Source organism: Etheostoma spectabile, unplaced genomic scaffold, assembly GCF_008692095.1.
Source record: "Etheostoma spectabile isolate EspeVRDwgs_2016 unplaced genomic scaffold, UIUC_Espe_1.0 scaffold00007802, whole genome shotgun sequence".
Classification (NCBI taxonomy): Eukaryota; Metazoa; Chordata; class Actinopteri; order Perciformes; family Percidae; genus Etheostoma; species Etheostoma spectabile.
The window spans coordinates 12,191-27,535 of record NW_022603524.1 but is presented as its reverse complement, the minus strand read 5'-3'; the positions used below and the strand labels follow the sequence as shown (position 1 = coordinate 27,535).

The 15,345-nt window shown below is 41.1% G+C and overlaps 3 protein-coding genes and 1 long non-coding RNA gene across 4 annotated transcripts; 2 read left to right on the top strand and 2 right to left on the bottom strand.

Moving 5' to 3' along the window:
- Nucleotides 1-142: 142 nt before the first annotated feature.
- On the bottom strand, nt 143-4,910 carry LOC116678706 (uncharacterized; the record flags this gene model as incomplete). The annotated part of the gene is made up of 12 exons (XM_032508457.1): nt 143-286; nt 2,391-2,453; nt 2,559-2,660; nt 2,769-2,831; nt 2,948-3,082; nt 3,163-3,213; nt 3,300-3,524; nt 3,758-3,825; nt 3,933-3,989; nt 4,075-4,384; nt 4,469-4,572; nt 4,859-4,910. Coding segments are annotated over 12 exons (1,374 nt in total), but the record flags the coding sequence as incomplete, so codon positions are not given.
- Nucleotides 4,911-4,915: 5 nt separating this feature from the next.
- LOC116678710 (uncharacterized) lies at nt 4,916-7,097 on the bottom strand. The gene is made up of 3 exons (XR_004329382.1): nt 7,088-7,097; nt 5,984-6,063; nt 4,916-4,927 (listed from the first exon to the last, which is right to left on the bottom strand). It is a non-coding gene; the product is annotated as an uncharacterized LOC116678710 (long non-coding RNA).
- On the top strand, nt 5,321-7,853 carry LOC116678709 (protein furry homolog-like). The gene is made up of 3 exons (XM_032508459.1): nt 5,321-5,678; nt 7,442-7,523; nt 7,661-7,853. Exons 1-3 carry the CDS (start codon nt 5,546-5,548, stop codon nt 7,836-7,838), a joined length of 393 nt encoding a protein of 130 aa, XP_032364350.1. The 5' UTR covers nt 5,321-5,545; the 3' UTR covers nt 7,839-7,853.
- A 1,815-nt stretch (nt 7,854-9,668) lies between these two features.
- On the top strand, nt 9,669-14,069 carry LOC116678708 (CAP-Gly domain-containing linker protein 1-like). The gene is given in 2 exon segments (XM_032508458.1): nt 9,669-10,408; nt 10,411-14,069. Coding segments are annotated over 2 exon segments (4,269 nt in total). The 5' UTR covers nt 9,669-9,798.
- Nucleotides 14,070-15,345: the final 1,276 nt, after the last annotated feature.

Sequence of the window (15,345 nt, the reverse complement as noted above, 5' to 3'; positions counted from 1 at the left end):
CTGGATGCAACAATGAACCCTTCACTCCTGTTGTGTTGTGAGATTTTGAGCAAATCTTAAAACTGACATAAAAAGTACTGACATACAAAATACAATCACTTATAAAGAGAAGAAGAAGACGCAAGAAATGAAGATGAGCAGCTCACCCTTTGGACTTAGTACTAGAGCGAGGCCTGTACTCGTAAGACTCGTCTTCAGTGCCACTCTGCCGCCGGTACCAGTCAAACAGTGTGCGCAGTAGGGAGGGCAAACAGTGTTCTGCTATTGAGCTCATAGAGCTTATTAACTGGAAAACAATAACATACAAATGTTAGATTTGACTCAATATTACTAATAAACCTGATATCCACCACATTATGGGCATTTTTAATTCACAAATTAAATACTTATAGCTGTGAATTATGCGAATAAAAAGATGAAATCACGTACAGAATTGTTGTCAATGGCTAAAAGTGGATATTCAATAACCGAGTAGGGCTAGTATAGATCAGAAGCTTTCTCAACTAGTGGGTGACATACAGTGTGTAGCTATTGATTCCAACTGTTATGTAATGTTCAACTTTATTTGGCCCTGAAGGGCAATTGGTTTTGCAGCATAGAGTGCAACATAAAAGCAAGCGTGAGTTAACACAGACTCAACTGTTGGGATGACATGTTGAACACATCAAAATGCTTCTTCTGAGCAGCTCCACAACACATTTCATCAAGAATAACATAAGAATGTGCCTTTTAAACCTAGCACTGCATTTACAGGCATGACAAATCTAATGTTACAGATTCTCTATAATGATCGGTTTGTCACTGTCATTAGCATCAGATTTACAGTTACTGGAAGAATGAATGCATCCTGGTGTGTCCTCTGAGCCTGGAAACTGTAGCATTATTAATGAGTCATTACAATCAGTATTACTGTCAGAGCTATCAACTATGGGACACACAACAACTCCAGTAATCTCAAATTGCTTAATTTCTTGTTTGCTATTATCCCAACTGTGGATAAGGTTACAGACATCAGCAAGTGTTTGATAGTACAAAACAATACTTTTGCCTGAACTGCTTACAACGCCGTTTGTGTTGCGTGCATGGGAGTCAAACACAGCAAACTGTCCCTGTTGATGAAAAATAGCACATGTATTTCCACCAAAAGTAAAGAAACATCGATCACATGATTCAAATGTTTTCTTCAGACCATCAGTTAAGGTGTAAGCAAAGCCGGCAACCAGAAACTCTACTTCATTTACATGCAAATGTCCAACTATAGGCTGATTGTATTGAAAGAGATAGGCACTATTTCTGAAAGTGGCCTTGTTTGGCAAGTCATTTATGAGGAGATAACCATTACCCGACTCATCAGAAATCATATTTGAAGTTGACAGAAATGTGTAAAAGGTGTCCCCTGAAACAAGAGTGTTGTCTACATCTTGACAACTCCATGTCATAATGCTTTTTTCCTCATGCATGACCATTGCTGCCAAGGAATTTAGAACACATTGCCTTCCTGCATTGTTACCAAATTGATCATCCCCTTGATGAAAGGATCCTTGAACATAATGAAACAGACCTGTTGTGTTCTCAATACTAGAAACAGGTGTATGTGTTGATGTATTAGCTAAGGGACTTCTGTCTTCAACTTCTATCCTCACACTAACAACAGTAAACATTGCTGCATGCAGTGCCTTTGACAAGTGGGAAATGTGCATCATCAGTTCCAAGAAACTAGTGTGAACAAGTGCTATAGTCTTCCCATAATCTGAAGGCATTCCAAAGGTGTTGCAGGCATTGAAATCCAAACACAAAAAAATTGCTGTGTTGCACAATTGTACAATAGTACCCATTCAAATTCAACAAACAGTAGTTCTCTTCCAGCAGTGCCACATTCAATGCCATATACAAGTCAGAGTAAACACAACCACCTGTCATTTCTGTACCCACAGACAAGCTGAAACGCGCATTGAAAACATTATACTGTCCTTCAAAACCTCTCTGGTTTCTCAAAGGCCAAAATTTGTCCTTGCTCATGTATTGAATCCAACACCGAAGTATTCCAAGTGCAAAAATTGGTAACTTCGTGCCTTATCAGAGCTGCAGCAGCAAACATTATTGTCTCAGGAGTACTCTTTTCAAGCACTCTGAAATGCTTGCTCCCCACAACTATTGGCTTCACAGCATTATCAGCACATGTACATTTAACCACTGCATGCTCCATACCTTTGATGTCTTCATGCTGTGCCATTTTAAATCTTTTGTTGCTTGGCATCTAAAAACAGACAAACAAATTAAGAGGTTTATTGAAATAATGTAAACTTGATACTTTTACAATAACATACCATATACATGTTTACAAACCTTTAAATGCTGAAAAGCTAATATAAATTTAATAGAAAACAAACCTGATGAACATCCTCTGTCCTCTGTGACACTGGGGTTCTTTCTTGAAGCTTTACGGCATGGTCCTGTAGTGATAAAAAAAAAAAATGTTTAGACATTGAAAGGTGGCAAATGGTTTATGTGATAAACACTTAACACTGCCTGACAACATCTATGTCTCTTTTACAAACCTTCCTGGTGTCCTTCAATGATGGATCAGAAGAATGAGGGTTGACGACTTCTTTCACCGGAGGTGATGGGCTGACAGAGTCCACCAACAGTGTTGCCTCCTCCTACGAATAATATGAAACAAAACTATTAACTAAATACAGTCAAATATGTTTTGTTGTCTATAACTAAGTGAAAGAAAACAGTTGGGAAATTCACAAACAAAGACAAACCTGCTGGTAGAGTTTTCGTTTCTTGCATTCATTTGGTCTCTGCCGAAGTTTTGTGGTTGTCTTCTGAGGTAAGAAAAAGAAACATGAAAACCTTGCTCTTTACTAACACACATCGTTTACAAAAATAGTGTACTCATTTCACCTTCGAGTAAAAGACAAAACCACAGTAAACATGTTACCTTCTGGCCCTTTGGAATGGCTTTGATCAGTGCAGGAGGAAGGTAAATACTGCCGTCACCCAACACATCCAAAAGTTCCTGGCTAAACCACACAGGATTTAACAAAACGGAGCATTCTTTCAGAACACAGTCCCCCTGAAAATAAACATAAGTTAGTTATTGACAAAAGTTATTAGTTATTAAGGATCAAGGTTAGGTAAAGTTATTTGAATTACCTTTATGTTAGCTGCAGCATAGGAATCTTCAATGTCTGCTTGTTGAGTCATCTGCAATTACAGATACATTTAAAAATCTATGCAAAAATTAAATACTTTATTCTTAAGCAACAAAATGTCAGCAAACACCACCATACCTTCCTGCCTTGTCCAACAACTGTCCAGCTGTCTCCCTTCACATCCAACCTGGGAGAAACCGTGCGAGTTGGAGCTGAAGCCGTGGGACAGGCTTTTGGCTTTGGTGCTGGCTTCGGCTTTGGTGCTGGTTTTGGCTCTGGTACTGACTCAATAACCTGGCAGAAAGAGGCATCCCACAGCTGGTCCCTTAGGATTTTCATCCCGTCACTGTCACTGAGGTGCACCTTAAAAAATAAAAGAAAAAAAGTCACGTTTCTATTTGTAAAATGGCATCAGGTTTAAACATTCTACTACATATTTTTCCAAAATCCTATTCATCCATCTATAAATTACATTTATCTTCTACCTCAGTCAGCACTTTACACAAATTGATTATTGTTGAATTGGGAGTGATCAATTGACAATTGCTACTGTAAAACTGCATCTGTCTTGGATTTAAATCAGATTGCATACTTACACCATCCTTGCACCAGAGCTCACGGTAGTTGAAAGGGAAGGACTCTGCACTAGAGTGGTATGGTATGGCTAAAAAAATAAAATAGTCACAATGAATACCCACGTATTTACAGTTTACAGTTATCTTTCATACATATAATGTTGTAAACCAGTACTACACAATCGTTATGTCATACCCAAGCGTGCTGCTACTCGATGGTATTCGTGGCGGAAGTGATCCTGCAGTTCTGGATCTATGTTGAGGCGGGGGGGGAATCAACGACGAACACCTTAACGTATACATAAGGACTCATCAGACAAATGCAATAACAGTATCACAGAAATTATAAATGGAACTTATAAAAGAACTTACCTTAGAACAAATTTCTCTGATGCTGGTCAGAAGCATGTGGAAATCTGAACTAGCTTCTGCAATGGTATGGCTAGCGGTGATATTGTTGCTAGGGGCCAACAAACAGATAGCGTCCGGGATCCATGGAAGCTCAGCGTTGAGCAACTCTGTCCTCAGATCCTTTGCAGTCCCCCCTGGAGTTGACATGAATCCAAAGGAAAGAATGTCCTGGCTTGGCATTTGCACGAACCCATCCACGACTGACCGCAAATGGGAGTCCCCCACAATCAGAATGAACTATAAAGTGAAATGAAGGTTTTGTTAACAATTTCCATTTGTCATCTCATAACAGCATAACTGTCTCAAAGAATCGTAAATTACCTTATTGTCTGGACGCTCTGCAGGATAGACCAGTTTGTGTGCATGTGTGGTGAACAGCGACCTTGGCCAAGTCTTCACAGCATGACGTGTGCCAGTACCACGACCTATCCATGAATAATAATTTTTTTTTAAATTACAGACATTGTTAACTGGGGGTTGTTTTTCAAAAAGCACAATTTATAAAATCCATCAACTGATAGAGATATGCTTGACCTAGTCTAATCACAGCATACTGGCTTGGTGTGTTTAACAAGGCTGAGGAGGAGCAAGTAGGCCGAGCCAGACTAAAGCTCTAGGATTAATAAATACATACAGAATACATCCTGGCTGTCCAAAAAGCTATTTGAATAAAACATCAGCTTTAATATAAACATAAAAATGAGTTCTTACGTGTTGCAAAGGGGTTGTCACGTGGCGCCAACGACTCATACACTAGTTCAAATGCATTGCACTGTTTGACTTAATATTGACATTATCTAATCAATAAAGTCATAACGAGTAGGCTATTCAGTCAAACAGCATTTGTACAGTTTACCTTCCTACTTGCTAAACGGGTGCATGGTTTTGCACTACATTTGATTTCTGATTTAATTTCAAATAGAATATTTTAGACATTTGTTGAGGTTTTTTACACCTTTTTATCGCTACCAATCATTGAAATATTTAGCTATCCTTAACTGCCAGTGCAGCATTCACCACTGGTGAGGGTTTTAATTGGCTCTCTTGCAAACTGCTGACTAATAAAAGTGTTGTTTATCATGTGAAGCACTTTGTGACTTTGTCTTTAAAAAGTGCTATATCAAATAAACTTATTATACAGTATTTTTATAGGATTGTACTTTATTTACTTATTTTCTGTGGTACACAAATTAACTGCAGTGTTAGTGAGGCCTTTCCAGCAGGGGAACACAGTAAATAAACACATGGCAACAGACCAACTCCCAGCTATGTTTCTAAAGTGGACTATCCAAGTCTATGCAACATTCTGAACTAAAAGCCAATCCCTGGAGACCAGAGCTAAGTTGTCCTTGGCTTGGCTCCTGTAGGGAGGGTAATGAATGGTAGCAAAGAGAAAGAATGAACACTATCAATGCTTCTAATAAGACCAATGATTCAATGTTTACGTCACAGATTCCTCTTCATCCAGTGCCAGATGTTCTAGTACACGAAGTTCTAAACCTGGCATTCAAGCACTTTAAACACAAAGAGGGTAAGTAAGCAGAAGCACACAGATAAACCAGTGTTACAATATACACTCTACTGTGGCGCTCTCATTTGTGGGTTTGGCTTTGCAGTCATTTATATCTTTGTCTTTTTAAGTAGAGTGACCATTGTGTCAACATAAACTATCGTTAATGACACTTAAACCATATTTGGCTTTGCTTGAGTTACCCTTAAGTAAAAACACATGTTCAGTTTTGTGCATTGTTGTTTTGTTGTGTGTTATCTGTCATATAAAACAATGTCTTCCGCATAAAAAAGTTATGTATTTGTTTAAGACTTGATGAAATATACTAAGGGTGCTCCGATCAGGATTTTTGGGGCCGATCACCGATTGCTGAAAGCAGTATTGGTTGATACCGATCACCGATCACCTGTCACCGATCACTGGGTCTATCTGAAGCCTTCTATTTATCATGTCATATATTAAATTTTAATAGTCTTAACAAAAATGTATATGTATTAAAATTAACAGAAGATAATGTATTGTGAATTGTCAACTGTTTACGTTTATTGACAGGAAACGTTCAACATTCTACTTCCTTAGAAACACACCTTTAACAGCTTAGAGCTTAACAAATAAGCCTTATTTCGAAATAAGATACAAAAAATCTGTCATTGTTAATTTACACAAACTTAAAGTGTACTTAAACTTAAAGTGCAGAGCAAAGAAAACAAAATCAAATATTTTGGGATGTCAAGATAAAAAGGCATAAGGTGTGTATTTTAGGCTTGCCCTGCGGTAATGAACTAAAAATAGAAGCAGTGGGAACAGTCACACATCTTTAGAGAATATATCACTAATTGTTTGGCTTTTTGTCCTAGCTCAAAATCTAAAATGTCCTTTCAATCACTGCAGACATTTTTTCAGTAGTAATAACAAAGTTTTGTAAATTTCAAACAAATCCTAACTGTAAATGTTCTTTTAGCTCCTTTAAATCTACATACATTTAAAGTGCACAGCATGGAAATCATGAGTCAATGAGAAAGACAGAAGAGGAATAGAGAGTAGTAAAGCCCTTTCTCTTAAAGCTTACTTGTTAAGCATCAATGGCAGATTTTTCTTCAGAAATATAAGCATCTCTGCATTTTTGGCAGACAACTTGTTCCTCTTCTCATCTACAATATTCCCTGCTGTGCTAAAAAGTCGCTCACTATCTACACTTGTGCATGGAGCACAGAGGTAGGCTCGTGCTGCTTGTGCGAGAGCGGGGAAACGACTTTTATTGTCTCGCCAAAAAACAAGCGGCTGTCCGCTCCGTGGGATGACTGAAAGAAAGCAGCCCGCGAATCTGGGGCTTGAGTGCGTCGGAGAAATATCTGTCTTTATACCTTTTTTTTTTGGTTAAAAAGAAAAAGAAAACTTTAATGGATTACTTAAATAAGAATCAGAAAAACTTTTTGAACTCAAAGGGGAAATTGGGTTAAGTTACAGCCTCTACATTCAAGAAAAGAAATATGTAACACCATAGACATTGTTCTATTATTTAATATATTTCATAGTTTATGCTCTGCTCTTGTTTTGATAAGTGAACTAGTCTTGGCCAAATAGGCAATAGCATACTCCAAATTTGCATTTTACTCTATAGTCTTAATTCTTCTTCTAAATGTTTATTTTCTAGTAAATTTGAAGGAAATGCCAGCCTAGCCTGCCTACTAAAAGATTACAACACTAATCATTTCAGGCATGTAACAGTCATTTAGGCCAAAATAGATTTTTTTCTTGCAAGATAAAATATACTTCAATTGACAGGTACTGTGGCCCCAACACTGGCAATGTACACATCATCGCAGACCTGTATGCTGAGGTCATTGGAGTCCTTACACAGTCAAAGGAAGTCAGCTTAAATCTGCCTGTTAGTTAAATACCGGCTGATTTGTCACTTTCTCAGTCAAACCTAACCTCTCATTAGTTTAGGGAGGTTTTTTTTGTAAGTGTAGATGTATATATGTTTTTGTGCGTGTGCTCAGGTTTCAAGCAGTGAGGAAGAAGTTCATCACAGAACTGAAGGAGCTCAGGCTAAAAGAGCAGAGTCCCTATGTGGTCCAGAGCATCATCAGTCTCATCATGGGCATGAAGTTCTTCCGGGTGAAAATGTATCCTGTGGAGGATTTTGAGGCTTCTTTTCAGTTCATGCAGGTAAATTAAAAAGTCATTTTTTCATGCATATTTGTCAAAGAGTTACCACAGTAAGTGGGGCTGATACGTGTTTTTTTGCACTGCCGCTCCTTTGTTCAAACTCAGCAGCTGTCCGTAGCAAAGGCTCATAAAGTTAGATGAGTAACGATCAAAGGTGAGGTTTGGAGCCCGACCGATATATCGGTGGGCCGATATTAGGCATTTGCCGATCCGATGGTATCAGCATCTATAATGGCCAATTAAAATAATAATAATAATAATTCATCGGAATTATTTATGATGACAAATACATTTCTGTCAAATTAATATTTAATTAATAAAAACGGACTGTGAACCATGTTATGAGCATTGATGTTCAGAGGTGTAGTGGTAAAAAAAGAGGTGGGTAAACTATAAATTCTGTGATCAGGTGGACCACGACGCGATCACCGATAAGGGGGGCCACGGCCTACCTGATGACATGTTTGTTTCATTGTTTCCTCACAGGTCACACAATCAGTTCAGTTCATACTTTAATCGAATTTCTTGTTAAAAAGACTCAAGAAGGAATTATATGGTTGAAATCTATAAAGTTTACTAAATGACAAAACAGAGACAACAAAAATATGTGTAAAATATTCACATTAACAAGCTGGAATCAAAATTTTGTCTTTAAAATATTACTCAAACCAACTAATCAATTATCAAAATAGTGATGATGGAGTTTATTATATATAAATACATACATTTTCTCCATAAGAATTTAATTATCAGCCATAATGTATAAACCATCCGAGGTAGACTGACCCAGTTTCTGTATGATATCAACCTTGTAACATTATAAGAAAAACAATTATCCACTATTTTACGCAGAAAAACTACATTACCCACAATCCTAAGCATAACAGCAACGTTTCTGATTGGTCAAACTTGCTGTTACCATAGAAACGTTTACCGTAACAGCTAGAGCGACAACAATAACAACCCTAGTACCTTCCAAGCAGCACTGCCTGGAAGGCAACGCTGGGGGAATATACACCAAACTCCGCAAGAGATTGGTCAACACTGACCGTAATGCAGCGCAATCTGAGACTTCGTCTTAGGTTTAACAACCTATGAAACTAATAATGAACAATATGAAACTAAAACGACACAAGCTTAATTTAGAATGGCTTTGGGACGATAGGCTATTCAGAGGTGGATAAACGCACTTTGGAGGTGGGTAAACGCCATTTCCGAATTTTGAGAGGTGCATAAACGGCGTTTACGTGCGTTTAGCCTCCACTACATCACTGTTGGTGTTGCATAGTTTCTCAACCAGAGGGCGCTCTACAACATCCTTGTTTGTTATGGTTTGGTTTTTATGTCTTATTTTATTGTAGAAATCTGTTTTACTGTGTTTAATTCTTAGCCTGGTTCTGTCATGTCTTGTAATTATTGTATGGTATTTTTGGTCTTGTCTTGTATATGTTCTGTTTCCTGTTTTATTTTGAAGTCTGGGTCTCTGTCTCAAGAGGCTTGATAATCAAACTCCTTTTGGAGAAAACAAATGGAATTCTGCTATGTTGTCAGTTAAGAAGCCAGCCACAGGGTGCTGCAGTTGCCTAGCAACGGTGCTAAGCTGCAGTCATTCTGAACTCTGACATCATATTCTAAAATGGCTTTGATCCTTTTTGATGTGATGTCATATAACTTTCTTCATTTTGACATCAATGTGACATCACCAGACGTCAAAACAAATTGATTATGTTAACTCAGGGTTAAGGCTTTGTCATTTCAACTGGTAACCACTAAACACAGTGTCTTGTTTTACAGGTAAGTCCGATCTGTGTCAGAGACAATCTTCAGACAAACGAACAACATCTCCAATCGACAAGTCTGATCCAGACAGCAACAGTTAAAGAAGTCTGATCCAAGTCATTGTCTAGGGTCATTCTTTAACCACCAACGGAAACAAGCCTTTTGAGTCTAAGGGATCACTGGCGGAAACATGAGCACAGCCAGTTTCAGTGGAATCAAAGGGCCCAGCAAGATAGCTAGGTCAACTGGGACAGCAGCTTCCAAGACCAACCCCAGCACAGTGCTGTGTGCGGTTGGTAAAGCTGCTGTGGCCGACAAATCCGCTGCAAGTGCCAGTGGAGGAGATGCTGGGGAGAGCTTCCAGATTGGGGAGCGAGTATGGGTAAATGGGAATAAGCCAGGCTACATACAATTTTTGGGAGAGGCAGAGTTTGCTCTAGGCCAGTGGGCAGGGATTGTTCTGGATGAGCCAATTGGGAAGAATGATGGGTCAGTGGCAGGGGTGCGCTACTTCCAGTGTAAAGACCTGCAAGGAATTTTTACCCGCCCATCCAAGTTGTCTCGCACAGAGGGCGAGGCTAACGGAACTGAGAAAGCACCCCCCTCCTCTGCTGCATCACCCACTCCTTCAGATAGCAGTGTATCCTCGCACACGGCTGCCACAAAATCAACATCACCTACCACTGCAACCAAGAAGGCCTCCTCCACTACACCAGCTGCACCAGCTACGCCATCCTCCAACCTCCCACACACAATCAGTGAATCTGTCTCCAAACTCTCCGAGACCGGATCAGTCAAGAAGGGGAAAGAGAGCTGAAGATGGGTGACAGAGTATCAGTTGGTGGTACAAAGGCAGGAGTGGTACGTTTCCTTGGAGAAACAGATTTTGCCAAAGGCGAGTGGTGTGGTGTGAAATTGGATGGGCCCTTAGGAAAGAATGACGGGTCAGTGGCAGGCATAAGATATTTTCGGTGCCCACCCAAGTATGGTTTATTTTTTCCAGTCCACAAAGTTACACACATTGGCTTCCCTTCCATCATGCCAGCCAAAGCAAAAACAACGGTTTGGAAAGTAGTAGCCACACCATCAGGGCTAAAGCAAAGCCCTAGTGCCTCCTCCATCTGTACCATGACCTCTGTTGCATCCTCTGTCAGTGACAAGCCCAGCGACACAGGCCTGCTAACAGAGACATCATCACGGTATAGTCCTAAGATTTTAGCCATTACAGACCTGCAAAAGGCCCTAAAGGAGAAACAGTGTCACATTGAGCAGCTAATGGCTGAGAGGGACATGGAGAGAGCTGAAGTTGCCAAGGCCACTGGCCATGTTAGAGCAAGGGAGCAACAAATTGGCCTGCTGAGGGTTGATCAGGAGCAGATGGAGGCCAAGATTGATCAGTTAAGTGCCTTGTTAGAAGCTGCAGACAAAGACAAAGTGGAGCTGCTGAATCAGCTGGACGAGGAGCGTAGGAAGGTGGAGGACCTTCAGTTCTGTGTAGAGGAAGCTTGCATTACCAAAGGAGACCTGGAGATGCAGACCAGACTGGAGCATGCACACATTAAGGAGCTTGAGCAGAGCCTTCTTTTTGAAAAGACCCAAACTGAGAAACTCCAAAGAGCATTAGAAGACACTAGGGTTGCCAATGTGTCTGAAAGATCTCGTATTATGGACCTTGAGAGGGAACTTTCGCTGCAAACAAGAGAGGTAGTAGACCTGCAGCTGCGTATTAGATCCCAACCGAGCTCTGAGGATTCAAACTGTACTGTTTCTCCCCTTCTGGATGAAAAAAACTCTCTGAGAGCTCAGTTGGCTTCCGAAGAAGATAAGCAGAAAGAAGAGCTGAAGAAGTACAAGGAGAAGCAAGAAGCTCAAAAAAAGACCCATAGTGAGGCAGCTGCTCAGGTTCAGGCTATAGTTGTAAGGCTCTCTGGTGACAACAAGCAGTTGCAGATGTGCTTAAGCCATGCTGAGAAAGAGAATGCTGACATTACTGAACTGTGGCGTTCCAAGTTGGAGTCTGCCATTGCCTCTCACCAGCAAGCCATGGAGGAGCTAAAGGTGTCCTTCAGCAAAGGCTCAGGTGCCCAGACAGAACAACGTATGAAAACCAAAAGTGCTCTAGAGAAGCTGAACATAGAGCACAAGTTGGCTCTTGAGGCTGGTGCTGCATCTTGGATTCGGGAGAAGCAGGCACTGAAGGCACAGCTTTTGTCTTTGATTGAGGACATGGAACGACAGGAGGAGTCCCTACGGTACAACGTCGAAAGAGCAGAGGAGCAGCACTTCATGGAGATGGAGGATGTTCTTGAAAATCTTCATGCTGTCGAACTTAGGGTGAAGGAGCTTGAGGAGAAAGAAGGGATGTTGGCACAACAGGCCCAAGACAAGGACCGACAACCTAAAGAACAGATGTCAGAGATTGTGGCTCAACGTGGAAAAGTAGCACAATGTAACCAGGAGCTAGTGACCCTGAACGGTCAATTAGAGATGGTTCAGAAACAAGGGAAAAACCAGGGTGCCATGGTTTGTGAATTAAGTTCACAGTTGGAGGACCGACAGCAGGAAGATCTCGCTTTCCAGCAGAGTCTGACAACTGTACAGCAGGGGAAGGATGTCCTGGAACATGAGCTTGGAGACTTGAAACAAAGGTTGGTTAAAAGTACAGAGGAGCAGACTAAATCATCAAACACTATGCAAGAAACACTGGAGAAGCTCAGTGAGAAAGAAGAGCAGTGCACATCTCTGACCACAGAATCAGAGTCTCTAAGAAGTCAACTTTCCGTGCTGGAGAGAAAGCTGAAGGCTGCAGATGAAAAGCTTGATCAACTTTCAAAGGACAAATACAAGCTGGAAAATGATATTTCAGACATGATGAAGACATCTGGTGAAAGTTCAGTACAGCGGACCGAAATGAATGAAGATCTCACACAAAAAGAAAGGAGGCAAGAGAGAAAACAGCTATTATCTAAGCTCGAGGATATAGGAAAGCATATGACCATCCTGATCACAGGGAAGGAAAACCTTTTAGCTGGACAGTGTAAACTGGAGCGGACCATTTATTCTCTCCACACAAGCCAAGAAAATTGGCTCACTGAAAGGTCAAAACTCCTTGAAGAGATAGAAAAGTTGCGCGCTAGCCAGACACAACAAGAGGTTGCTGTCAAGAGCCTACAAATCAGAAAAGAACTTTTGAAAAAGCAATGCAATAATGCTGTTGCAGAGTTATCGGCTTCTGCCGTTGTGAAAGAAAAGATTTCCTCCAGCATCTCAAACCCAACCGCTCAGAAGGTTGCCCTGCAGGTGGAGAGAGATGAAGCCACCCAGAAAATCAAGCAGCTGGAGTCTCAACTAAAAAATGCTATTTCTAAGCAGCTTGTGGCTACAGAGGCCTATGGCAAGACTGCTGAGGCTCTGGAACAGCTGACAAAAGAGAAGGCCAGTTTGATGCAGGAGAAGAATGAAGCCCAATCTCTATTGGAAGAGCTCCGCTGTGCCAAGCAGAAGATGGAGACGCAGCTAAAAGCATTGAAGACAGATAATTCCAAGTACCAGGAAGATCTGAATGTATCCAAGGAGCAGCTTGGCATAGAAACTCAGAGGACTGAGAGTCTGTACCAGGAAATTGAGGAGCTTAAAGAAGCTGTAACTCTGAAGACACAGTCGCTGCAGATGCTGCAAGATGAGAAAAAGCTGACTCAGGAGCTTAATAACAAAGATCAGAGCAAACTTGTAACGCTCAAGGATAAGTATTCAAAACTTCAAAAACAGTTGCAGCAAAGTGAGAGCAGCTTGAAGGAGCAGTTTGAGAAGCAGAAGGCTGCTCCCCAAAAGTCCATCCATAAAAACAGAGCCTTCATTTCAGAAAAGGACCAGCAGGTGAAAAAGCTGATGAGCAAGCTGGGTGAACTGCAAGGGGAAAGTGCCTTAGTTAAGACACTGCAGGGTACAATTCAGACCTTGGAGCGGGACAAGGCTAATCTACAGGGCTGTGTTCAGAGACTGGAGAAGGACCTGGCTGCAGGACCTGACACCAACAAGTCCTTAGGTGATGTAGCTTTGGACCAAGTAAGGGACAATGAGAAGACTGCAGAGAGTCAGGCAGCAATTGAGTTCCTGAATTCAGTCATTGTTGACCTCCACAGGAAAAATGAGGAACTCAAAGACAAATTGGCAAAAATGGCGGCTGCTGCTCTCAATAGGAATAATCCAAGTGGGCTGGACTATGAGAGCCATGACAAGGAACCCGTGAAGAAGAAGAAGGCTCCTCCCAGGCTGTTCTGTGACATCTGCGACTACTTCGACCTCCATGACACCGAGGACTGTACCGCACAAATTCAGAGGCCCGACTCCCCTCCACACACCACCTACCACAGCAATAAGCATATAGAACGACCCTACTGCGATTTCTGTGAGGTCTTTGGCCACTGGACCGAGTACTGTAATGATGACCAGACCTTTTAAGCCTTTTTCCTCTGCAGCAGCTTCTAATGGAAAGTAACGAGGAGGTGAAGCATATAATATGCAGAAAGGGAAACATGGCTGCGACGAGGGGGATCCCTCTCACCATGTGGCTAAGACTCTCCGCCCATGTATTGACTATCGGGGGCTTAATAACATAACGGTCAAAAATAAATATCCCATCGAGACAGAAGATGAAGCAGGTGTCCAAAAAAGGCAGCGCCAACACCCAAGGAGGTTCATGACAGATTCTTCAAGCGATGGTAAGACCTTAATTATAGACTACATTTTTTTCACATATTTCAAATCACATATTTTGCAATCGGTACAAATGATATGGTCTCTGTATTACAAATGAGTCTGTTGCACAACCAGATAAACTGTCCAGGACGGATCGTGCGTCTGGAAGCCCTGTCTGGAAGTTAAAATGTATGCATGTATATAAGAAACCAGTCATATTTCTTAACATGGAACCACTGACAGTCAACATGGTGCACATCATGATTGTTCCGATGTTTGTCTCTTCCAGTCTTTTTTCAGCTCAGCAGATAACACTTCCTCCACCACCTGCATGTAAGTTTTTTTATTTTATTTTTTATATATACATTTTGTCTAATTGTCTAATATAACAGAATAGGTTCATATTTTGTAATGGCATGTGCAGGCAACCTATCAACTTCATCTTATATAATAATCATACATAATTTATTTGTATATGTATCAACGCCATGCAGGAAACCAGCTGGTTGCCCAGAGCAGGATGAGTCTGTAGTGACCCGACCACGGACTGCCACTTCATCTTGGGACCTAGTTGAAGGTACAGTTGCAATGAAGTACAATTTAATGGCAAGGATCACTAGAGTAACTTAACGTTTTTGTTGTTTTAAGCAGAAGAACTCCCACAGAGGGGGGTAAGTCATCCCACAGAGGGAGGTGGCTCAGACATGGAGATCAAAATGAGAGGTAAGACTCAAGTTGTGTGTGTGTGTGTGTGTGTGTGTGTGTGTGTGTGTGTGTGTGTGTGTGTGTGTGTGTGTGTGTGTGTGTGGAGAGAGGAGGAACAATATGGAAATTAAGTGGCCATAGGCCTGCCCTAAGACGAACACTATATAATTGCATAACTATATATATTATTGTTACTATATGTTTTACAGCAACTTTTCCTGTCAACCCTCGATGGTTGTACTGAGGTGATGCCATCCGCCGCATGCTGCGGCAAGTTGCAACGCATGATGTGCTGAGACAGTACAGCTTGCGGGGAAGAAAGTCAAAGAAAGCC

Excerpts from the sequence above, each read along its gene's own strand:
- LOC116678709 (XM_032508459.1), top strand. The coding sequence starts at position 5,546 with ATGAACACTATCAATGCTTCTAATAAGACCAATGATTCAATGTTTACG. Across the intron at positions 5,679-7,441 it reads GCACTTTAAACACAAAGAGG|GGTACTGTGGCCCCAACACT; the intron begins GTAAGTAAGCAG and ends CTTCAATTGACA. Across the intron at positions 7,524-7,660 it reads GGAGTCCTTACACAGTCAAA|GTTTCAAGCAGTGAGGAAGA; the intron begins GGAAGTCAGCTT and ends GCGTGTGCTCAG.